The 26,542-nt window shown below is 37.9% G+C and overlaps 1 protein-coding gene and 1 long non-coding RNA gene across 4 annotated transcripts in view; one reads left to right on the top strand and one right to left on the bottom strand.

Annotated features, from left to right (window-relative positions):
- The first annotated feature begins 1,783 nt into the window (after window positions 1-1,783).
- Window positions 1,784-9,321, top strand: LOC122548245. Of its 2 annotated transcripts, none has more exons than XR_006311200.1 (4): window positions 1,784-2,031; window positions 5,426-5,592; window positions 5,973-6,081; window positions 8,347-9,321. It is a non-coding gene; the product is annotated as an uncharacterized LOC122548245 (long non-coding RNA). The 2 variants fall into 2 exon arrangements; XR_006311198.1 differs by having other exon boundaries at window positions 1,806-2,031; window positions 5,426-5,548.
- Window positions 9,322-15,780: 6,459 nt separating this feature from the next.
- LOC122548225 (gamma-aminobutyric acid receptor subunit rho-1-like) overlaps window positions 15,781-26,542 on the bottom strand; it is a 46,229-nt gene continuing 35,467 nt past the window's right edge. For both annotated transcript variants that reach the window (XM_043686770.1, XM_043686775.1), the window contains exons 6-10: window positions 24,780-24,862; window positions 20,682-20,822; window positions 20,172-20,324; window positions 17,660-17,856; window positions 15,781-16,080 (exon numbers count right to left, since the gene is read on the bottom strand). In XM_043686770.1, coding sequence (XP_043542705.1) covers window positions 15,781-16,080; window positions 17,660-17,856; window positions 20,172-20,324; window positions 20,682-20,822; window positions 24,780-24,862 — 874 coding nt within the window. The remainder of the gene's footprint in view (window positions 16,081-17,659; window positions 17,857-20,171; window positions 20,325-20,681; window positions 20,823-24,779; window positions 24,863-26,542) is intronic.

Here is a 26,542-nt window from a genome sequence, read left to right as displayed (position 1 = left end):
ACATTGGTGAGGCCACTTTTGGAATACTGCATATAATTCTGGTCGTTCTTTTATAGGAAAGGTGTTAAACTTGAAATGGTGCAGAAAAGGTTTACAAGGACATTGAGGACTGGAGGGTTTGAGCTGCAGAGAGGCTGAGTAGGCTGGAGCTATTTTTTCCTGGAGCGTTGGAGACTGAGGGATGATCTTATCGAGGTTTATAGAATCATGAGGGGCATGGGTAGGGTGAATAGCCAAGGTCTTTTTCCTCAGGTGGGGAAATCCAAAACTAGAGAGCATAGGTTTAAGGTGAGAGAGGAAAGATTTAAAAAAGATCTGAGGGACAACATTTTGAGAGGGTGGTGCATGTATCGAACAAGTTGAAGTGGTGGAGGCTGGTACAATTACAACATGGATGGGTATATGAATAGGAAGGGATTAGAGGGATATGGGCCAAATGCTGGCAAATGGGACTAAGTCAGAATGAGATGTCTGATAGGTGCAGATGAGTTTGTCCATAGGGTCTGTTTCCGTGCTATATGCCTCTGACTCTGACTGTAACTGCAATTCAAGAAGGAGGTTCATCATAGCCTTCTCGAAGATAATTTGCGGATTGGCAATAAATGCTGGATTTCCAGGGACCTATCCCAAGAATGAATAAATAAAACCAAAATCTGCTTCCTCTTTATTTCCTGCCATTTTCCAATTTCCGTTAACATGAGAAACTTAAGAAATTAGACCTGGAGTAGGCCATTCAGCATGTCAAAGCCTGCACTACTATTCAATAAAACTGTAGTTGATCTGATTGTAGCTTTAATTCCATTTTTCTATCTGCTCTCTGGAATGCTTGAGTTGCTTATCATTCAAAAATTTGTCTTAATTCAACCTTGAATGTATTCAAAGACAGTCTCCACTGCCCACTGGGAGAGAATTCCAAACACTAATGACCCCCTCGGAAGATATTCCTGCTTATCCCATCTTAAATTGGAATTTAGACTCGTGCTTTCTAAATTTCGTTATGAGGAGCAAAATCCTTTCAGCGAAATGTCCTGTCAGAATCCCTCAATCTTTAATGTTTCACAAGGTCTCCTCTCATGTAATCAGAAGATGCAATCTTTTCAACTTGCCTTATTAAGTAACAGACCATATGATGACATAAACATCTCTAGCTGTAAATGGTGCTCTGAAATGCTAAATATTCATGAGATATTGAGCTGTTAGGTTTTAGCTCCAAGTAACTTCTATTCTGTGTAACCTTCACGTATGAATGATTTGTAGATATTTCTGGAATCTCCTCATACTGACCAGGGCAAATAATCTTCCATTTAACTTTCTACTGGTCCTAACTCTTCAACCCAAGAACTAGGTCCTACCAAATTCTGTCTAACAGGGAACCACATACTCCTTCGTAGAACAGAATCATAGAGTCCCTACAGTGTGGAACCAGGCATTTCAGCCCAACAAGTCCACACTGACCCTCCAAAGAGCAACCCCACCAGACCCATTCCTCTAGCCTATTACTTGACATTTACCCCTGACTAATGCACTGAACCTACACATCCCTGAACACTCGGCAATTTAGCATGGCTGATCTAACCTGCACATCTTTTTGATTGTGGGAGGAAACTGGAGCACCTGGAGGAAACCCATGCAGACGCAGGAAAAATGACTGTGCAAACTCCACAGTCACCCAAAGCTGGAATCAAACCCAGGTCCCTGGTGCTGTGAGGCACCAGTGCTCACCACTGAGCCACCATGTCACCCATTCTGTTTATGACAGGTGCTGTTTCGCTCGCTCACGCATTCTTGCACACTAGAGTGTAGGCATGCATCAGGGCAAAATGCACAGTTTCTGTAAGGTTTGGATTATTTGATCATTAATGCTGTCTTTGCTACTAGGCATTATTAAACATGGAGGAGTAAAGCCAAATATTATTCCATCGTACACTGAGCTGGTATATTATCTACACACTCCAAAGTACAAAGACCTGCGCATACTGTGAGAAGACAGTGCAGTGTTTCAAAGCTGCTGGCTTGGCCACAGGATGCGAGGTAGTTCTTGCATGATAATAACTATAAACTTTTTCACTTTCCAACTGCATCCTTGAAGCTGTGTATAAAGACCTAGTTTTCTGCCCTAATTTCATTCTCATGTCAGTACATCTGGCATACAGTAATAATGTCATCAAATAGGGTAAGCAGCCAATCAGGCAGCAAACCTGAAAGAAACTAGCAAGTCATCTTATTGATTTTTTTTTTTAAATACTCTTACAGAAAGTGAAAAAGATTGATCTGTATACTTGGGATTAAAGTTTAAAAGCTGAAATATCAAATTAAGAAATAAAAATCTGAAATTTATTATAAAATTTAGCTTTTTGGGGTCAGGAATATTGTTCAGGAGTACTTATGATCTACTATGCCATTTAACAATCCAGTTGCCTGGGTTACAGGACATTTCTTTAGTAAAGACTTTTTACAGCTAGAATAAATCTAAAATGTGCCAGTTCACTTCAGTTCAGTGATGTTTTATTATTTCTGAGCCCAAGTGCTCTTTAAAAGGCACGGTGGCTCAGTGGTTAGCACTACTGCCTCACAGCACCAGGGTCCCAAGTTCAATTCCAGCCTCGGGCAACTGACTGTGTGGAGTTTGCACATTCTCCACACAGTCTGCGTGGGTTTCCTCTGGGTGCTCTGGTTTCCTCCCACAGTCCGAAGATGTGCAGATCAAGTGAATTGGCCATGCTAAATTGTCCATAGTGTTAGGTGCATTAGTCAGAGGGAAATGGGTCTGAGTGGGTTGCTCTTCAGAGGGTCGGTGTGGACTTGTTGGGCTGAAGGGCCTGTTTCCACACTTAAGGGAATCTAATCTAAATGATCACAGAATTATTATGTTGCAGAAGGAGATTATTTGACTCCTGTCTATACTGGCTCTTCAGACAAGTGGCATTACCTAGCGTCAATCTCCTTTTTCCCCATACCCTATTTCTATTGAAGTAATCATCCAATGCCCCTTTGAATGTCTCAAGTGAACCTCTCTATCACATTTTCAAGCAGAGCATTTCATCTATCCTAACTGCTGTGTTAAAAAGATTTTATATTCATGTAACCTTTGCCTCTTTTACCAATCACTTTTTAAATGTTTGATAGACTTTGTCAATGTAGTGTGACTCAGTGTGATATTGTCTGAAGCTCTGTGATATGCCATTGAGCCCCACTGCTCTCGTTTCTTGTTGAAGCAAAGAGATTAGCACTTGAAATCAAATTCAGCAGCTACAACTTATGTAATTAGATACCTTCTTTATAAAGGTGGGCCAGAAAACAGCAGATTTAGGGAGAGAGAAAGAAGATTGCTTGTTCCTCATTAGTTCTGTGGTTTGAGTTTTCAGTGTTCGCCTTTCCATCAACAGTATTTGTTTTGACAAAGAATGGACAAAGAGCAAAAGATAGACAAGTTAGTTATGAGGGTGATTCTCAAAGGTTTCTTGCTGTTCTGAGCCAGATTTTCTTAGTACAGTTCAAATCTCAAAAACAATGTTATATTTGGTTTGAAGAATAAAGGGTTCCACAAAGCAAAGAAGTTAATCATGCTGAGTCCTTGTGAAGTTCTTTCCCCTGAATTCTGTTACTTTCTGAAACTTGAATTCTCATATGTCCATTCTGTCTGCAAATTACTGGTATTTCAATTTATATATGAGTGTGTCACTCTGTAATCCCGTTAAAAATCACAACACCAGTTTATAGTCCAGTAGGTTTAATTGGAAGCACTAGCTTTCAGATGGCTGCTCCTTCATCAGGTGGTTGTAGAGTACACAATTGTAAGACAGAATTTATAGTAAAAGTTTAGTGTGATGTAACTGAAATTATACATTGAAAAATACCTTGATTGGTTAAGTCTCTCATCTGTTGGAATGACCATGATAGTTTCACTTCTTTCATATGTAAATCACAAAACTTTTTTAAAAGTTACTTTAACAGGCTCAGTGGTTAGCACTGCTGCCTCAGCGCCAGGGAGTCGGGTTCAATTTTCCCCTTTGGGAAACTGTCTGGAATTTGCCCGTTCTCCCCATGACTGCGTGGGTTTCCTCCGGGTACTCCTGTTTCCTCCCACAGTCCAAAGATGTGCAGGTTAGGTGAATTGGCCGTGATAAATTGCCCGTAGTGTTAGGTGCAGGGGTAAATGTAGGGGAATGAGTCTGGGTGGGTTGCTCTTCGGCCCAACAAGTCCACACCTACCCTCCGAAGAGCCTGTTCCCGCACTGTAGGTAATCTAATCTCACCTAAAAAAAAAATTGGTATCGGCTCAGATAATGTGTTGAAGGTGTTAGCCCCCTATGTGCTGCTGTCTGTGCCATAATGTTTAGACTGATTTCTAATCTAAAAAAATGAATTAACAGAATCTTGCATGGATTCATACAGTTTTTGAGCAAAGTACAATGTAACTCTGCAAGTACAAATTCACCCCACGTGTGTGTGTGTGTGTGTGTGTGTTGCAATGTGGTCACCTGTAGTGTGACGTGAACCCAAGGTCCCGGTTGAGGCCCTCCCTATGGGTACCAAACTTAGCTATCAGCCTCTGCTTGGCCACTTTTCGCTGCTGCTTGTCCTGAAATCCGCCTTGGAGGATGGTCACCTGAAGGTCAGGTCAAATGTCCTGGACCGCTGAAGTGTGCTCCAACTGGGAGGAAACACTCCTGTCTGTTTGTTTATTGTGCTGTGTCCATTCATCCATTGCCATAGCCTCTGCTCGGTTTCGCCAATGTACCATGCCTCAATGTACCATGTGATTTTTAACTTGTACACCCCAGTCCAACACTGGCATCTCCAAATTACTAATCCATTTAACAACTTTCAGCTTTAGAGTCAAGTGGTTTTGTAGCAGGCACTGTTTAAAAGATTTTCATATCCAATTAGATGCAGATTAGTTTTTAAACAAAAATCAGTGAAGTCGTAACTCCTTTATTTATGACCTGAGCTTAAACTCATTTACTTGGAGGAAAAAAACCCCAAAAACTGAGGATGCTGGAAATCTGAAACAAAAATAGAAATTGCTGACCCAAGCATTAACTCTTGCTTTTGCTCCACAGGTGTTGCCAGACCTGATGGATTTCTCCAGCAATACTTGATAGTTATATATTTGATAGAAGTATATTAGTCTTTTCTTGACTTCTTTACCGTGTTATACTTTATCCAATGTAATCAACAGTCTCCATTTATAGGAGATATCTTAACTTTTGCAAAGTAGAGAAAACAAAAACTAATATATAAGCTAACATATATTTACTTTTTTGAAAGGATAGTTATATATAGATCTCTGATTTAGTTTGTGAAAATCTGTTCCCATTTCCAGTGAAATGTTTAATGATTTAATTTATTTCTAAATTTTGCAATCAAGAGACTGAACAGTTGGTAAATAACCAATGATTATTTATGAACTATTTATTTTCAGGTAGAGCTGGAATTTATGAAGACAGCATTTTATAACGTGTTTCCAAACGAGACACTATGAAGGTGAATGGCAGAAGTCTTAGTATGGAATTTGCAACTGGTGAAGTTTTGAACACGCTATCAGGTAAAGCTGTGAATGCACACTTTTACCATCATAATTATCAGCAGGTACAGTTTGGATTTCATTTCTCTTTGCTGTTTGAATATAAAACTAGTTTGAAAAATCAGTAATTTCTTAATGTTCGGACTTGGTCTCTTTCCCCCGTGTTAAAGTTATGAAAATCTCAAGCATGCAATTCTTGTATAATTTTTAATATTCACATTTAAAATCAACATTTTTTTAATATTAGGCATGTAAACCATTTTATAAATTCAATTGAGACTGCCTATTAAGGAATTGAGATGAAAAATGTCTGTTGCTTTTGCACAATAAGTTGTATTATTAGTGTGAGTACAATTTTCTAAATTGTTCTACTATTCAAGAAATAGTATGATATTTTTGATGTAAAATATATTAAATTATTTCTATACTTTTTTTATTTTCTTAGGCTCCACAGATTTTGGCAATGTTTCTTTTGTAGTTCCTGGAATTCACCCTTAATTTTACATTGCCTCCTCTGCATTGAATCATGCAAAGGAATATACCTGAAGCAGCTGGTAAGTACTGAATATCATTTATAAAATTGTTGTAAATGCTTACTGAATATAAAATATAAACATGAATGTTTCAGCATCCACTGTTAACAAAAACTGGGTTCTCCTCATTCCACATCTCTCCTTTTTTTTTAAAAAAAGGGCTATGTTTGCAGTTGTCCTGCTTCTAGTCTTGCCCATGTTTCTTTGTAATTGGATAATTGTGGGGAAAGCAAGAATTGCCTGGAATGATTCACATGGAATGACACACATCAGATCTTGCTGTGTAGGAAGTCCCAGGTGTGATCATTTGAACTTTGGTATTCTTGTTGTTGAACTAATGAGTGCAAAGCAAAGATTTTTGTCAATTTCTCATTTCAGTGATGTTCATTATTATTTGATGAAATTTGAATGTTGTATGAAAGGCTGGTATTTATTACTCACCCCTAGTTGTCCTGAGAACTTAGTGAAACAACTTAATAGCTTGTTAGGCTACTTCAGATAGTGTAAATAAGGGTCATTCAATTGGTGGGAAACTGAAAGCAGTGGCTTCTTCACATTACCTATTGCCTGTGTTAGACTACTATCAGGTAATTCCTGCCCTCCATTTCCACTTCTGGTCTGTTTTCACTTGTGCTAGTTTAAGTCTTGTTTTTATGCTTTTATTTTCAGAAAAATTAATTATTCTGCCATTCAGACTGGCCCTGGACAAATAACATAACTACTTTTATAATAGGAATTACAACTCTTTTCTCTCCTATGCTGTGAAATCTTCAGTCATTAACTTCTTACCTCAACCCTATCATAGACCTGTCCCTTTTTTTTTTTCTCCCCCTCCACCACTTTCACTTGCTCAAAACTAATTACATCTTCATCTTTGTTCAGATCTGAAAAAAGGTTATTGATTGGAAGCACTAACTGTTTCTCTATAGATATGCCGGAGTATTTACAGCACTTGTTTATTACAGATTTTCAGAATCTGCAATATTTTGCTTTTGATTTGGTGTAATATTTTATAACTACTAACAAATTTACATTTTTCTACTTAATTTATCTATGTTACATGTCTCCTCATTTTTTTTCATCAACTGCAAAGTGAGTTTGTTGTGTGCAGGTCACTAGATAGATATACCAATCAACAGTCTAAGCAAGGAGCCTTAGAAAATGCAGCTCAGCACCATCTGTTTCCCTTACCCCTCATCTCTCATACCCAAAACCTACCTATCCAGTTCTGTTGTCGGGCCATCATCCTGAAAAAGACTGCAATAGTTCAAGATGAAGAGCCACCACAGTTTTCACAGGGCATTTAGGAATGGCCAATTTTTGAAAAAAAAAACCCTGTTAGACTAGTCTGTCTAGACAATATTCAGTCTACTGTTTCCAAGTGGATTTTATTTAATCTGAAGTCTTTCTTGGAATTTTTTGACAACATTCTGGAAGTATCGCTGTTCTAGTGAGTAAAGCCAATGTTATTGGATCCGTCATCTTTTATATACCTGATATTCAGGTACCAAGTGACTGCAGCTCACTGATTCATTATGACAGCTTTCATCCAACTCTGTCACCATAATGTCCTGCATGCTCCATGGACACCATCCTGCATAACCCTTTGCCAGGGCTGATTTTCATGGATAATTTATTAGCCTCATTAAATTATCATGCCTGCTCTTAGTCCAACTCCCACACAGCATCAGCCCTTCCCGACTTTGTGTGAAGTTCAGGGACATCCACGACTTGAATGCCTCTGCAGGTTGCTTTATGTGCAAGGATATAAACATACCTCATTTCTTACCACTTACTTTGTGCTTAGCTGGAAGTTGTCAGTCTCTGTCGGTTGCATTGTCTTTTAAGCAGAGGTAGAAGCAGCCAGTGTGTTGCTGTACAGCTATATCATACATGCTATAGCATTATCACACCTAGACCATGTACCAGCAGCTTGCATGGCAAAGACTACATGAGCTTAAACCAAATTACCATGTCTAAAGCAATCTTTAGTGGGGTCAAAGGGAATTATTGTCAGTCATTGATACCACAGTCAGTCATGGGGCTCATCTGATTGTAGTCCAGGATTTTGGCTGAGGCCACACGGATGCTTGGGCTTACCCAGGTCTGAGGATCCGTTCTTGCAGAACATTGTCTTCAGCCACACTTGTGCCAGGAGACCAGCCAGGAATCTGTTGGAAGAGTCAAATGAATTTTTTTCTGTCTATACACTGGTTCAAGTAAAAATAGTTTAAATTAAAATTTGACGAACACTATTTGCACTCACTTTGTTTTTCTTTGTTTGAGGATCTAAAGAAGCACAGTATTATACATTGTGCACAGCAAAGGCCTTGGCAATGACTGCATTGGATGTTGCGCTAAACCTCGATCTGTTGGAACAGATGAAGAAAGATTTTGAAAAGCTCAAGTTACAGGAAATAGTCTTTAAACAATAGAATTGTCATTTAATGGAGATCAAAATAACCTGTATATGATTGTAATTTTTAAAAAAATCACTCTACTACAAATGGATGGTAAACTAATCACAACAAAAGATTGCTAACTGCCAGTATAGGTGAGTGGTTTATGTTGATCTTGCACTGCGAATATTTAGAGCAATTGTTTTATAACGTAACTAAGTACTTTTTTCCTCTGTTCAATCTTTGAAATTTAAAATTTCTTCACCCTGATATAAAAGAATCTTGCATGATTTTATTCCAACTTGGAAAGGGTGTTGTAAAATTGGTTTTGTACAGAATAATTCTGTAGCTTCCTGGTCACAATGTGAAGAAAAATTTAAAATCCTATTATTTATGTTTGTTCATAAAATTATAGTAATGAGTAGCTAGTTTGTCATCCTAGCAATACTTCTGTGTGAATTTTAGAAATGTTTTTGCGCAGAATATTTGTATTTTACAATTAAATGAACTGGAAGAATTATTTTGTTGATTATTTCTGGGAAGGCAATTGTCTTGAGACAGTGTGGCACTGGAAAAGCACAGCAGGTCTGGCAGCATCCGAGGAGCAAGAGAGTCGACAATTTGGGCATAAGGCCTTCATCAGAGAACCATGTAACAGGGACACAGGTTGGAATCCCCTCCCACCCCCCCCCTCCCCATGACAGATATTTGAATTCAATTAAAAAGTTTTTTAGAACTAAGAGGCTAATGATGGCCATGAATCTATTTCTGATTGTAGGAAAAACCTAACTGGTTCACTAATGTGCCGTCCTTACCTGCTCTGGCCTACATGTGACTCCAGACCCACAGCAATGTAGTTGACTTTTGATTCAATTAGGGATAAGCAGTAAATGCTGGCCTATAATCATGATGCCCTCATCCTGTCAATGAATAAAAAAAAATTGAAAACAAATCTGTGTGTAGATATTCAAGTTTTTTTTAGGCTTGTATTCATTTTGTCCAACATCAGTATTATTTGCAAATTTATTTAGCTGTTTAATATTCATGGGCATTAATTCTCATAATTGACACTGAAGTGAGAAATGTGGTGCTGATGGTTGGTATTGGAACAGTGTTAAACATTGTATTCACCATAAAGCATTTGCTGTGGCATGTTTAGTTGGTATTGCAGGGTAGTCTTGTGAAAATCTCAATCCTTTGTGTGCTGTATCTCTAATAACTTGGCCAGATGCACTACATTTGAATAGGCAGAAAAGGTAATCCTTCAGATCAATTAACATGGTGGAAAAAGTACAGAATCTCATTTGGTGATTTGGACAATCTTAAATTTTAGCTTTCACTGAATGACACAAGAACTTAAGTACTTATGCCATATAATGCATAATAAATTGAACAATAAAATATCCCACCACTACTCTTGCCCGTCATTAATGATGGGTGGTACTACTACTGGATGGCAACTAGGTATTGCAATTTTTGCAAATTAAGTGAGATAACAACAGCCTGAATGTTTGTTTGTTTTTTCCATTGTCTAAAATGTGTTAAATAAGTGCAATGTTTCTTAGTCGAGCACCCTTTACTATTCCCTGCTCCATTGTGAAAATAAGATATCCATCTTCTAATGTGCTTTTCCTAAGAAATTCCCACTGATGAATCAGACCCCAGAGCTGAACCTGGTTTGATAGATCATAATAAAATCAAAATGCTGAGGATGCTGGAAATCTGAAACAACCACAGGAAGTGCTGAAAAAAAATAGCAAGTCTGGCAGCATCTGTGGAGAGTAAAGAGGTGTTAACATTTTAAGTCTAGTATGATTTTCTTTCAAAACTTTTAAACTTAAGATCTAGTGGATTTACATGTATTTTTGTTTGGTTGCCAAAGTGGCTAGTCACAAAAACACATTCACAAGATCGCACATGTTCTTTTAACAAAAGCTACACACACTTATTACATAATGTGGTGCATATATTTTATATATAGGTAAAGATAGTTTAGGAAAAGCTGAACATAAGCAGCAACACAAACTGTTGATCTGTTTCCTAGGAACATACTCCACAGATTTTCAAATTGCAGAAAAGTATCACTCCTACCTCTGCCCTTTCACATTTTGGACTTAATTGATTCTTTCCAGTTCTCCTTTTTGGGCTGCTGGGACAGCTTTGACTACTTTCCAGGTTGTTCATTTTTGGTTGAAACTTCATTTTAATTCTGACCTAATTTCCTTTCTTTAGTTCTGACAATTTGAATTCTTACATAAACTAACAGCTTGGAGACTTCACAGCTTAAAGTCCTTCTGCTGGGGTGAAATCTCTTCTAAACTTAAAACATGATACTCCTGTTCAAGAGGACACTGCTCTCCTAAATTGAATTCCTGATTTCTCCTGCAGTCAAAACTAAACTAATAGCCATTCATCTGTTTTCTCTCTCCGTCTTAGACTCAGCAATACAAACATTCCATCACTTAACCTCCTACACACTTGACTGAATCACAAGGTTTCTTGTGAAATTATGACTTTAATTCACTTTTCCAAATGACCTTTTAAAACAAACACTCAACAGATGAAAAGCCGTAATCCATCTGCTATCTTAAAAATCCTATTTCCAGCAATGATATTAGCACAGTTATACAATTTCAATGCACTTTGTCAAGGATGTGCCAGAATCCTGGACTGGACATGTGTTCCTTCATTACATCGTTTCTCTGAAACGAAACCCATGCAGATCAATTATTGGTACAAGATGTAATAATTTTCTGTATTGCACATAACCCAAGAACAACAAAAGAAACCATTCTGACAGCCTCCATTTCACCACGCTGTTCTAAGGTTCATGTTAATACTATTTACTCAATTACCTTCCACTGTCAGACTCTTCACAGTATTATTTTTACTTTATTCTGCAAGATATATGGATTATAGGTTTAGGAAGGAATGTTCAGTACTAGTTAACTTATGATGGCTTTGATATACAGTTTGACAAAGGAAATCAGCCAATTCAGTTGTTGTTGTGTAAAGTACAAGATCAGTTGTTTGATTTGTTGTTTGAAACTCTAGAACATTTATCAAATCACTATAAACCAAGAGAGGGCAGCATTACACTTTGCTTGTAATTTGTATTTATCAAAACAAATGGAGGAATAGAGGGCTAGCAAAATGCAGGATGAGATGTGGCCAGAGGAGTTCTGAATGATTTAGTTTGCACAGCCTGAAGTTAGAAAACTCAGCAAGTGGTAATTGGGAAAGATCAATCCAGTAATACAATGTTAATGAAGGTTTTACCATGAATGGCATAAAGATAGGGACAGAGAAGGTTAGAATTTCATAGGGGAATGTGAGTGACCTTGGTGATAGACTAGATATGAATTTTGAAATTCCACCCAATTTAGTTGGGTAGCAAGATTTGGCATCATCAGATTGAATTAGACAAGAATCCAGGAAGGTGATTGAAATCAGGGTTACACTTTGTACCATCTCTCAGGTGCTGAACAATAACCATCTTGTGAGCTGCACTTAGTAATACTTGAATAAAACAACCATCCCATGTACATAGAGTTTTTTACGACAATTTATGGATAAAACCTGCATGATATATTCCAGTAATATGCTTGTAATTATGAATTACCCAATACTTGGGTGGTGTTAAATATCCAGCTTTATTTTTGACAAAGTTATGGAATTAGATGTGAACAATGCTTGATGATGAATTAGAACAACTCCAACAGAAAATCTGGGTTGATGCTGAAATATCAGTATAACCAGTTGGGATTGCTTTCCTTGTTGGCTCGCAGTACTCTGAGATGACTTTGCCAATTTTGTGGAATTATCTTTTTTCAATAATTAATTTGAGAAAAGTAAGTATTAGGTGCAATCATGTATTGGCCCAGATCATCCAGTGAGCTATCGCAACAGGCAGCCTACCATTTATGCTACGGTCTTTGCACCTTTGGACTTGGTTCCAGCAAGGATCCAGGAATGAGCTAATCTGAAGGTCTGTTTCTAACAGTGATGTTGGCATGTTGAAGATCTTCCTGATTTGAGTGATCCTAGCTTGTTATGGAGTAGAGTAATGTCAGCCCAATGTAGTCTGTGTTGGAGCACTGAATAACAAATCAATGTTTCAGGATTTCTGCGCTGCTCTGCAGTTTGAACATACTCTTGTGGTATGTTTCAGAAGGTAAATGACAGACTGATTTCATTTTAAACGCCTTTCCACTTTCTCCATCCTCATAATCACCCTCAACAAAATCTGGTTCAATGTAACTGCAGAAAATGGATTTTGTGAGGAACTTGCTGTGGATGTGACATGATCCCCTTGTGACAGTTGGGCAAAGAGTGTTGACAATGCATTAGGAGGGTATAGTTTGGTATTTCTGGGAACCCTACTCAAAGGAGATGTTGCGACACAGGGTAAACCTTTTTGCTAATTAAACTAAATACACTGAAAAGCTTAGCAAAAGTGAGGACTGCAATGCTGGAAATCCGATTCTAGATTAGAGTGATGCTGGAAAAGCACAGCCGGTCAGACAGCATCCAAGGAGCAGGAAAATCAACGTTTCGGGAAAAGGCCTTCACAGAAAAGCTCATCTCGCCTCATATGAGTCTCAGAACTATCCAAATTTCACTATTTCAAGAAAAAGTAACAAAAGAGATCAGCCAACAAGTATTCACAACTCTAAGCCTCCATTCTCTTAAGAATTTGTTAGCTACCTCCCACTCTATAGCAAAATGCAGATTCAATAAAGTCCCTATTAAGTTTACAGCAAATCAATTTTCAAAACTAGAACGCAGCTGTCATTGTTCGGGTGTTGAACTTCCTCTGTTTGTAGATTCCCCTGGGTCACCTTTGGTCTTCTGCTACAAAGATGTTTCATATGAAAAAGATACCTTTTCAGAGAGAGGTGTTGCAGGCAGTCTGTATGACAGTGGCAGCTAGTGCTCTTTCTTTGACTAACTGTCCAAAATATCGGATCATCTCATTGGTTTGATGTTGTCAAAACAGTAAAATTCAATTTTGATTGGTTTTTAGTATCTTGGCACATTATTTAAACTGGTTAAATTCAAAATGCTGTGAAAACGTAGCAACCAAGCTCAGGTATTTGTTTTACTGCCAAATATTACATACTTTCAATTTTCCAGTACCCGTTGAGACTGCTGTCAGTCACATGACAGATGCCTGCATTCACTGTATCTTAAAGGTACAGTACACTCCTTAAACTTCATGACAGTGAAGTGTTCCCCTGCTCAGGGGAAGCAGTGATGTAATGAAAATGTCAGTGGCCTTGTCATCCAGAACCCCCATGCCAATGTTCTGGGGACATGGGTTCAAATACTATCAGTTCAGAGAGTGAAATTCCAATTCATTAAAATCTGGAATTAAAAGGTGGTCTGTTAGCAATGATATATTCATTGATTATTGTAAAAAAAAAAAAAATCTGTTTCAATAACGCTCTTTGGCATGATGTGGTTGACTTTTAACTGCCCTCTGAAGTTGTTCAGTTCAACACCAATTAGGGATGGGTACCAAATGCTGTCCTTGCCAATGATGCTCACATCCCACATAAGACTAAAGAAAAAAAACAAATTCAATGACCTGAGTACCATCTACTCTGCCCTGTACTATTGGGCATGCTGACACTGTAGATTGATCCTGGGTTGTATTCACATATAAGTTGAATATATTGTTCTTTGTAAACAATGTTTCTGTCACTTTCTTAAAGCATTTGTATATGGTCAAATGGTGGGTTTTATCGATGTTGGTGGTTTGAAAAGATCAAATGACACATGTTTAATAGCCATTGGAAAAGCTGTCTAACTGGTACCAATTATCTTCAAGAAATGGTACTGTTTAGTTGTAGAAACACTGAGGAAAGATATCTTCTGATATTCCATGATGTGATTTTGGTGGCTAAATGACCATCCTTGGTTAGTAGACTATTTATGTAATTCCTCATTGTCATTGAATCTACATTTGTTAGTTCCTGTGGCGGCTGCTTCCTTGTCTAATTACTTGGAACTCTCCAAAAGAATTATCACTCCATGATTAGACACATAGCACTACTATTTGGTTGTAATTTCTTTCTGTATTCTTAATTAGTTCTGAATTATCAGTCACTGTTTTGGTTGCTGCAAACTGAGTTGCAGCAGTAAGCAGCAATACTGCTGGAAAATAGTACAAAGAGAAATAGTACAAAAAGAATGCGACGCCCTCAAAGCTGTAAGAAGTAAAGCAATAGGAGAGAATATGCACCTAAGTAGTAGTTTTGTTTGTCTAATCATGGTTTGATGCAGTATTCGATCTTTAACAATACAACTTCAGCCAGCCCAGGTCAAAAGATTCATCAGCCTCCATATAGGTCAGCTCAGTTGGGTCTTGCCACCAGCAAAGCACCCGTTCAGAATTTACAGTAAGGTTTAAACTCTTTATTCATTCCGTGGAAAGTGCTCGTGTTTCTTTGCTATAGAATATTATCTGCAGCGCTTTGGGTTCCTAATTTTATAGTTGCTTCACTGCATTCAGGATGGCCATTCACAGAACCTCCTAAAATCAGTCATTGAAATTTCATTAGATTAGGAAGAATCAGAATGCGTAATCGTCACCTGAGACTTCACTAAAACATACAGTACTAAATAGATTCCTGTAGTTTATTTCAATACTTAACCAGTATTAATCTGTAGTTCTTTGCTAATATTCAGTTCAAAGATGTGAATTTTAGATTGCTGTGTTGTTACTCCAGATAATTAGATAGATAATCTTTATTATAGAAGCATACAGTGTTTACATCAATAGCTGTGTGAATGCCTACCAGCAGATGGTTGACCAAAATCTGTGGTGAGTCAAAAGTAAACGATATCATGGAGTACATTATCTATTTCACTCAATCCTCCAAATCATTCATTCATTTAAAAATAATGTTTTTAATAAAAATAGGAGTTGAGAATAAATGGACATTTTCTCATCTATATTAGAAAACACTTAAACTTTCAAAGTGTTCTTGTATTGGAAGAAGCAATGTGTCTATACAAATATCAGAACAAAATAACTCAATCTCAAATACATCTAAAATGATTTAAACCAAATCATCTACAATCAATGTTTTGCATAATCAAGTAGCTGGCTTTGAATTAAAAAAACTTCAAAACTGCTTAGTTGTATCTCACACATAACCTGTTCTGCTTGCTGTATTTAAGAATGGAATATGGTTGATTGTGCTTTTGACTTGATCCCATCATAGTTTGAATTTAGAAAGCACACAAATGTTCCCCTCCCAAAGAGTTATTGGGAGGTAAGAAAGCCTTTAAAACCTTCTATATGCAGAAATTTCTATGTGTAAATAGACCAATATATCATATTAAAAAGAGCGTAAGCAACTGGAAATATCAGCCTGGAGTATTTATCAATAATGTGTGTGTCAATCCAAATGTATCTGCTTAAGATTTTTTCCTTGTTTTCAGTTGGCTCATCAGCAATTGGCGGCTTGACCAGCTCTCTGTCCTGTTTTTCTCCATTTTGTGGCATATAATCAGGTCCAGCAAATTCAGCCAGGTTGCTGACTTCTCCATCACTATATGTGCGTTCTACCATTAATGGTCTTGGCTGTGGTATTGCACAGGTGCAAGGTAGCTGAAAGGCGATAAGCTTTATGTTAATTATCAAAACTAAAGAACAATACTTTGCAGAACATTGGAAAACTAACAAGGAACCATGATTAAATAGTAGCTTTTCCAAAAGATTGGCATACCATTAAGGATGAGATAACTTCCTGTGCATATGATTCTATAAAAAGCACTAGTCATCTAGCAGATTAAATATTGTCAAAAATTCAGAAACAGACCATAAAATAAAGAATACACATTACAGAGTACCAAAGGAAAGTCCATATCTACATCCCTGAACTTAGTTGGAAACTGTAGCCAACTTAGGCAACAGAATGAATATACTTCTCTATTATAAAATAATTAGATCAATGAATGACATTTGATAAGGTGGTGTATAAATTGACAAAGATGAGATGCAACAATGAAGACATTGGCACAAAATTTGAGTTAGCTGTGTTTAAATTTCTGGTATAAGTCAAATATGTAATATTCACTTCTGAACCTATTCATTATGCAATTTAAATTTGAGAATTTTAAAAAATCCATTACTTTAAGTTGCAATAATAATTGTAGAAAAGAATTTTGAAGTAAGGATTGCCAATTAAAAATAAAAATTTAGGAAATGATTTTGACATCTATCTAATCTTTAATTTGAAACATCCCATCAAGCATAGGTTGTCAGACTACTTTCCACTTAGCTCAAGTTATAACACTTGTGGCTCAGGGTGAAAAGACTGTTGATACAAATCCCATCCCCCACTTGCCAGAGGGGCATATAATCTGAATGCATGTTTTTGTATGGATACGCGGGGAATTTTGTTTTTACCGAGTTATTAAACCGAAGGCCTAACATCCTGTAGCGCTACTGAGTATTTCTGATTTCTTTTTTAGGCAACTCCACTATTAATTACTTATTTATCTTATTACAAGTTACAGTGCACAAATAATTACTATGAATGCCTCAAACAAAAATGGCAATTTGGGTGAAGTATTTTAAGGCCTTTCCAAGAGAGGAGGTGACATTCTTAAAAAGTGCAAAAGCAAAATAATACAAATGCTGGAAATCTGAACCAAGTGCGGTTCAGCGGTTGGGAACTCTGTAGCGAGTAACTCCACTCCTGTCCACCAATCTATAAGATACAAGTCAGGAGTATGATAGAATACTCCCCAATTGTCAGGCAGCATCTTTGGAGAGAAACAGAGTCAACACTTCAGGGTCTCTCATCAGACCCTCTCTAAAAATGCAACACTTTCTCTTTTATCCTTGTTTAAAGGATACTCTAAAAGAATTATTCTTGCAAAGGATTAAGATACTAGGGATGGACAGAAGATAGCTGAAAATGTATTGCTGGAAAAGCACAGCAGGTCAGGCAGCATCCAAAGAGCAGGAAAATCGACATTTCGGGCATGAGCCCTTCTTCCCAAAACGTCGATTCTCCTGCTCCTTGGATGCTGCCTGACCTGCTGCGCTTTTCCAGCAACACATTTTTCAGCTCTGATCTCCAGCATCTGCAGTCCTCACTTTCTCTGTGGACAGAAGATAACCAATATATTGATTCCAGGATACAAAACAAAAGTTGTACACAAGTACATCATTTTCTCACCTTTTCCCGAAGCTTTCTTTCTTTCCTCTCTTGTACTGTGGTTAGGTAATTCACAGCTGCATACTCCAGCACTGAGAGAAAGACAAACACAAAACTAACCCACAGGTAAATGTCCACAGCTTTAATATACGAAACCCTTGGCATTGAAGCATTCACACCCGTGATAATAGTGGACATTGTTAGAACTGTCGTTATACCTGGAATTATAGAGAGAAAAGTTGTACTATAAAATGACACAATTCAGTATACATGAGCTTGCAAAAATTTAATGATAGATTGTTGCATTGATGCAAATATATTCAGTTATCTACTAGCTTTGCTTTAAACATAATTCGAAAGAAGGATCAAGATAACTTTGATGATGTAAAACAAAATGAAGTTGGATATAAACTAACTTAAGAAGAATTGGAAGAAAACTTGGGCTGCAAATCTTTTAGATTACAGAAGGAATTGAAAACTGAGGCAGATGCACAGTCCTCAGATCCAGGGAAATGAAAAGAATTAAATAAAGATATGAATTGATAGAAAATCTTAGACGGAGCAAAGACAAGAGGACAATGACCATAAGTAAGCACAATGAAGTAAATAGAAAGAATAATGGTAATAATTGGAGAAAAGTTTGTAATTAAGCAATTAATCACTGCAGTATTGTTATAGCGGGTAACATTTGGGAAAATTGAACATGCATCAGCAAATATTGCCCTGCAACTATGTAACTATATTCAACAGGATGGACAAATTATACAATCTACAATGATAGAGGATGCTGTTCTCAATCTATGCACAATAAATTCAGAAAATTGGCTTGACATTTGAAGCTTGGACATTGTAGGGAAATGATGGCAAAATAAATAGTTTAAGGAAATAGTTTAAAGGTGTTATTTGAAAGGTTGAGAGGATGTGTTGGGGAAGCAGTAATGAGGTAGTGATGTATATGTCATGATGTAACAATGACAACAGCAGTTGTGTAAGAATTTGAAAAAAAAAGATGGAACAGGCCACAAGTTAACTGAAGAGAGATACATGCAATGTTGAAAGTGGAAACAAACTACAAGCCAACTAGCTTTCTACCCTAAGACAAAAGGACCTGGAGCTATGGAGGTACAAGGGAACAAACTACCCAGAAACATTGTTTGCAAGTAACAGACCATGGATGGAAAGATCACCCTAGCTCCAGTGTCAAACAGACACTAACAGTTTTACCTGCCTTCCTCTTAGCACTTCCGTTTATGCTTGCACAAAGTTTTATTGCATCTTATTAGAGTCATAGAGATGTACAGTATGGAAACAGACCCTTTTGTCCAACTCATCCATGCCGGTCAGCTATCTCAACCCAATCTAGTTCTACCTGCCAGCACTTGGGCCATATCCCACCAAACCCTTCCTATTCATATATCCATTCAAATGCCTTTCCAATGTTGCAATTGTATTAGCCTCCACCACTTCCTCTGGCAGCTCATTCCATGCATGTACCACCCTCTGCGTGAAAACATTGCCCCTTAGGTCTCTTTTAGATCTTTCCCCTCTCACCCTAAACCTATGTCCTCTAGTTCTGGACTCCCCCACCACAGGGGAAAAAAAATCTTCTCTATTTATCCTATCCATGCCCTTCATGATTTTATAAATCTCTATAAGGTCACCCCTCAGCCTCCGACACTCCAGGGAAAACAGCCCTAACCTATTCAACCTCTCCCTATAGCTCAAATCTTCCAACCCTGGCAACATCCTTATAAATCTTTCAAGTTGTTGCTACAAATCTTTGCACAAACTTTGAAATCTTTCAAGTTTCACAATATCTTTCCGATGGGAAGGAGACCAGAATTGCTTCGATATTAGCAGCCTAACCAATGTCCTGTACTCAATACTCTGACCAATAACGGAAGTCATACCAAATGAATTGTTCACTATCCTATCTACCTGCCCTCCAATGTCTCTTTGTTCAGCAACACTCCCTAGGACCTTACCATTAAGTGTATAAGTCCTGCTAAGATTTGCTTTCCCATTTATCTAAATTAAACTCCATCTGCCACTTCTCAGCCCATTGACCCATCTGGTCAAGATCCTGTTGTAAACTGAGGTAACCTTCTTCGCTGTCCACTACACCTCCAATTTTGGTGTCATCTGCAAACTTCCTCTTATGCTCACATCCAAATCATTTACATAAATTGTGAAAAGTAGTGGACCCAGCATTGATCCTTGTGGCACTCCACTGGTCACAGGTCCCCAGTCTGAAAAACTACTCTCTACCATCACCCTCTCTCTTCTACCTTTGAGCCAGTTCTGTATCCAAATGTCTAGTTCTCCCTGTATTCAATGAGATCTAACCTTGCTAACCAGTCTCCCATGGGGAACCTTGTCGAACACCTTACTGAAGTCCATATAGATCACATCTATCACTCTTCCCTCATCAATCCTCTTTGTTACTTCTTCAAAAAAACTCAATCAAGTTTGTGCGATGCAATTTCCCATGCACAAAGCCATGTTGATGTAGCTTTGGTTTTCTTTATCTCACCCAATGGAACACGAGCAGGGACCGCTCGGCGATCAATCCAGAATGATACCCAGGACAACATGACCATCAGAGTCGCTGGAAAATAGGTCTGCAGCAAAAAGAAGAAAATGTGGCGATGCAGTGTAAAATTGATGTACAGGCGATTGTACCAACCTGTGGGTTGACATAGGAGATAAATAATCATTATTATGTTACATTAATGCAGCAATGCTGTCAAAAGGGGATTTCATAAATAGCATTTTCAGTTTAACCTGAGTAAAATAACCTATTAAGATGACAGTAGAAAAATACATGCATTGCAAAAAGGTTTGTCCGCCATTCTATAATTTTAAACAATGTGGCTTTCAAAAGAGTACAGAACAACGCCTGTCACACATTTTTGGGCAAAACAATATCAAATGTGCAGATTCAGCAAGTATCCAAGATGGTAATCATTTTGACTTAAATAACAAAATAAGCAAATTAAAATATGAATTGAAAATAAGAACAGTTGAAAAGAAAGTGTATGACCTGTACTACTATAAAAGGCCAGCTTTGTGGTTGTGCGAAATTCTTGTATCATGAACTGAGATAGAGAAATCTTTTCATCTGTCGTTAATGAGTTATTACCACTCTTCCAGTACAGCATGAGGTCATCATCAGTGTAAGCATCTGAAGAGAACAGAGACAATGTCGTTTAGTAGCTTGGTTAGATAAGAAGGGGTTTAATTAAATAATTCATGCAATGCTGAGGTAACTATACATGTGATGAGATGTATAGATGTAATAAATTCTCAATGGAAACTAAAAACACACCATTGATCAGAAAATTAACTGGACTAGACACATAAATACCATGGCTAATATAGCAAGTCAGGGGCTGGGAATGCCGCAGTGAGCAAATCCCTTCCTGAGTCCGTGATGCCTGATTGCTATCTACAAGTCAGCAGTCTGAAATGTCTAGAATTCTGTCCACTTGCCTATAGGAATGTAGATTCAACAACACTTAAGAACATCAACACCGCCCAGGATAAAATAACCCATTTAAGATGCACCCAAACATCACTTTAAACAATCACTCTCTCCAGCACAGTTTACCGTCTACAAGCTGCATTGCAGCAACTCACAAGCTCTATCATCTGGAAGGACAAAGACAGCAGATTCATGGGATCACCACCACATAAAAGTTCTCATTTAAGCCACACATCATCCTGACTTGGAACAAAATCCCCACTCATTCACTGTTGCTGCGTCAAAAAACTGGAACTCCCTCCTGCATTGTACTGGAGTTGTATTCATATTAGGTGGATCGCAGTAGTTCAAAGACTTCCCCTAATTTTCCTAAAGATAATAAGGGATGGTCAATAAATAGACATAGACAGGATGCAGAGCTGGGCTGAGAAATGGCAGATAGAGTTCAACCTGGGTAAATGCGAAGTGATGCATTTTGGAAGGTCGAACTCGAAGGCTGAATATAGGATTAAAGACAGGATTCTTGGCAGTGTGGAGGAACAGAGGGATCTGGGTGTGCAAGTTCATAGATCCCTCAAAGTTACCACCCAAGTGGATAGGGTTGTTCAAAAAGCATATGGTGTTTTGGCTTTCATTAACAGGGGGATCGAGTTTAAGAGCCGCGAGGTTTTGCTGCAGCTGTACAAGTCCCTGGTGAGATCACACTTGGAATATTGTGTACAGTTCTGTAGGAAACTACTATAGGAAAGATACAGAGGCTTTGGAGAGGGTGCAAAGAAGGTTTACCAGGATGCTGCCTGGACTGGAGGGCTTGCCTTATGAAGAAAGGTTGAATAAGCTTGGACTTTTCTCTCTGGAGAGAAAGAGGAAGAGAGGAGACCTGATCAAGGTGTACAAAATAATGAGAGGAAAAGATAGAGTCAATAGCCAGAGACTTTTCCCCAGGGCAGGATTGACTGGTACGAGAAGTCATAGTTTGAAGATATTAGGAGGAAGGTATAAAGGAGACATCGGAGGTAGATTCTTTACGAAGAGAGTTGTGAATGCATGGAATGCGTTGCCAGCTGTAGTGGTGGAAGCAGAGTAATTGGGGATATTTAAGCGACTGCTGGACATGCACATGGATAGCAGTGAGCTGAGGGGTGTGTAGGTTAAGTTACTATATTTTACATTAGGATTAAATCTCAGCACAACATCGTGGACCAAAGGGCCTGTTCTATGCTGTACTTTTCTATGTTCTAAATATTGGCCTTGCAGGTGATCCTCACATCCAGTGAATGGATTTATTAAAAAGCTAACAAAGACACATCAGAATACAACTTTGCAATATAGTGAGTAATTCACAATTTAGTAGATGCAATGGCAGACGACGCAGTAAGAACAAAGTCTTGAAATATATTTTATGAAATGAAAGCAGTTAGCAAGGTATATGAGATTTTGCACTTCATAAATACAGGAATCAAGGACAAAATGAGAAAAGTTAAGCTGAACCTGTTTTAAAAATCATTCAGATGATGTGAGTGTCACTGACCGGACCAATATTTTTTGCCTATCCCTTGTTACCCTTGAGAAGATGGGAGTGAGCTGCCTTCCTGAATAGTTGCAGTCCATGTGTTGCAAGTAGACCCACAATGTCATTTACTTTACTGAGGCCACAACTAGAATAAAGCATCCAGTTCTGGTCTCCACACTTTAGGAAGGAATTTAGGATTCTTGAAAACATGCAGAGGAGGTTGACCAGAATGGTTCCAAGGATTTTAGCTATAAGTTTACTTGAAGAAGTTGGGTTTGTTCTCTTTGAAGTAAAGGATGTTGAGGGGAAATTTGGAAGATGTGTATAGATTTTCACACGTTTCGATAAGGCAAGCAATAAAGAGTCGTTCTATTCAGTTGATGAAATGATTAGACATGGATTTATGGTTTTGGGTAAGTTTGTGGAAGTGGATTTTGTAATATCTTTCAGAATTGGGTGGGAACTCCAGGAAAATAAACATACAAGTCTAATAAGATATAGTGGGGAGAATGGGCTGATTACATTTCCTTAAAAGAGCTATCATGGGTACAGTACTATCTTGCTAACTAAATAACTCTAAAATATTGTGACAGTTGGAATTAATAGGTTCCATTTATAATATCAACCCTTAAAGTTTCCATATTACTATTCTAGTGAATGCATTGACAAGTAAATATTAGAAAATAGAAACAAAAAGTGCAGCCTAGCAGCATCTGTACAGAGAGAAGCTGAATTAGCAATTTGAGTCCAAAGAGGAGTTATTTGTCTTGCAAAGTTAATTCTGTTTCTCTTTCCAAAGATGCTGCCAGATTTGCTGAGTTTCTCCAGTAGTTTCTGTTTTCATTTCAGATTTTCAACATTTGCTTTTACATTAGAAAATAAAGTTTGAATAACAGCTAACGTTTGCTTTTATATTAGAAAATAAAGTTTGAATAACAGCTAACATTTTAAAACATGAAGTTAAATCCACTTATTCAGAAATTAACATTTGTCAAAATCTTATGAAAAGAAATATTACAAAGTGTGTCATTGACTTCAAACATAATTGGCAGAGGGGCCTGTGTTTTACTCCCAGGGAAAACCTGGTGGGAGCAAACAGCATTTCAGTTTGAGTCAAATGGCCTTCAGATTTTAATGTCCAGGCTCATTTAGGTGACATCAGTTGGCTGCTTGCCTGTTTTGCATATAAAGCAGTGTCTGTCTGGTATAAAGATTGGGCAGCACAGAACCCAATTTGCTGGCAACAAATGAAAGCAGCCAGTGATAAAGTAAATCTTCAGGAGACTGCAAAAACTGTTCTGTCTGATGCAAGGATTTTTGTCTTATGCATTTTAAAATGTGATTCTGCTTTTAACCAAGAAGCTATGGATAATGTTGCAGTTTAACATAAGACAAATTACTGAATTCGCTCACATTGGCTGGTGAAGATGATGCAATGGCAGACACATTGTCCAGAATGGGAAAAGATTGATGACTAAGTTAAAAATTTAAAAGAAATATGATAATGATTGTTTAAGATTTATAAACAAACCCAGTGGCTCTGTGCTGGAAAGGAGGCTACTTGAGGTCGTGGAGGTCTAGATATTCCATATGGGACTCTGATGGGCCATTCCAGTTCCTCTTCACTCCAACATGTAAAGTGACATCTATGGCCTCATAACAGTTACAGGGATGGCCACTACTGGTGACCTACTGACGTTCCAGTTGAAAGTCCCTCAGCACTCACTTTACCTCAGGGAATCATTAATTTGAACCCCCTTTGAATTTGGCAGGAGCCTCACCCATCCTCATTTCTTTTTATATTATTTCTTAAGGCATGTGACTGATGCTGATATGATGCCAGCATTTGTTGGCCATCCCTAATTGTCCTTCAGATTTTCAGGGACTTTCTGCCAAAATTACCTCAGACAATTGGTATTTCCATATGAAAAGTCAATGTTATGGCTTTCACCTACTTAAATCAAATCTTCCAGCTAATTCAATGTTAAGCAATGTTCAAAACATAAAGAATTATTTCATATTTAGAAGAGGTTAATTTACATTATGAATTTGCTATGTAATTTTCTGCTGAGGTGATAAGATGGTAGCTACAAGCAATCTTAGTAAAATTCTAAAGATGTGATGTGACACAATGCCTGACTTACAGCTCTCAATTTCCAGCGAGCAGCTCTGGGTGTCAAGAGGAAAACGACTGAAATCCATGTAACACATTGATGTTACTGTAACCCTGCAAGCAACATATTAAGTACTGTGACTATTGCTTTCAATTAAAATGCAAATACAGCAATGTTTAGCAGTGAGCAGTTAACATAAAGAATCTCAACTTCCAGTTCTGTGCTCACCCAATCTGTGAATTTAATGCTGCTGGTTTTGACAGTGGATGAGACTTCCCACCTAGGGGATTCTGTAAATAACGTGCCCCCCCCACCCCTTCCCCCCCACCCACCAATGACACAGCTGCCAGAGCTATTGAGATGTCGATGGGTAGTTTCCATCAAGTGATTGAGTTTATTTCTACCAGTTAGCTGCAACCTTACCCAGAATGCTGCAAATGTGTAAATGGACAATAATAAGATCTGGCATTTACAACTAGCCAAACTTATGACTCAGATTCCAACCTGCTTATCAATTTCCCATTGAAAGATAAAATCATCCCTCTTGGATTAGTGGGGAACTAGCTGCACACTGTGCCATCTGATGCAAGGATATTTGTATTGTGAACTTAAAAATACGATAGAAATTGCTTTTAACCAAAGGGCTATGGAAGATGTTGCAGTTTAAAATAAGGCAAATTATTAGAACATGTTGATGTTTGCTGATGAAGATAATGTGATAGCAGACACATTGTCCAGAATGGAAAAACAAGATGACTTTAGTTCAGAATTTAGGAGAAATATGTTAATTATTGTTTAAGATTTGTATACAGCATGAATGAGGATGAATGGGTATAAATCTCTTGAAGTCCATATACTATATATCTGTGTTAAAATACATTTTTAAAATGGCGTTTCATCTCTCCTGAAAGTGGAGTATGTAAACATCACTTTTATTCTTTTGAACAGTGGACATTTAAATGGGAAAAGATATTGTTTAAAACCAAAGATCTGTGGAAGAAGATATTGCAGATTTAAAAATTGAGTTACTGGAATTCATTATAGATTCTATCTACATTAGCCTTTTATTCAAACCATGAAGGAGTATGCGAGATACCTTCGCTCTGTGGGCACATACTCAGCCACAGGTTTGCCCTATAAAAATCTTCTGATTTTTTTCAACCAAGACCAGTTGTGTGTGGCCAGGAGTGCTTAACAGAGTAACAACTTCTTGATTGGTTCCTGGGTGAGTGGCTAAATCTTTGTGTTTGGACTATATTTCAGTAACAACCAACCTGTGAAATAGAAAACACTTCAATCTCTCTCTCCTCCTTATGTGAGTGGAGAAGTAAAAGGGAATTCTGAGCTGCCAGCTCCTCTCCCTCCCTTTGCAAATTCCCTTCTTGAAAGGAAAAGAGCAAAACCATCATCAGACGCTGAAAGGCTGAATCTTTAATGAAAGATTGAAAATCAGTGTGCCCACAACCTCATGAGCTCATCAAACTGTGGAAAGAAATTGGAAATGAACTGAAGGAAAACAGCTCATCAATGCCAATAATCTGGACTGCACCCAGAATTAGAGTCATAGAGATGTACAGACGGAAACAGACCCTTCCGTCCAACCCATCCATGCCAACCAGATATCCCAACCCAATCTAGTTCTACCTGCCAGCACCCAGCTCATATCCCTCCAAACCCTTCCTATTCATATACCCATCTAAATGCCTCTTAAATGTTGCAATTGTACCAGCCTCCACCACATCCTCTGGCAGCTCATTCCATACACGTACCACCCTCTGCGTGAAAAAGTTGCC

Source organism: Chiloscyllium plagiosum, chromosome 3 (genome assembly GCF_004010195.1).
Source record: "Chiloscyllium plagiosum isolate BGI_BamShark_2017 chromosome 3, ASM401019v2, whole genome shotgun sequence".
Lineage (NCBI taxonomy): Eukaryota > Metazoa > Chordata > Chondrichthyes > Orectolobiformes > Hemiscylliidae > Chiloscyllium > Chiloscyllium plagiosum.
Note: the sequence above shows the minus strand (reverse complement) of the source record. Positions and strands in the feature narration are given on the sequence as shown.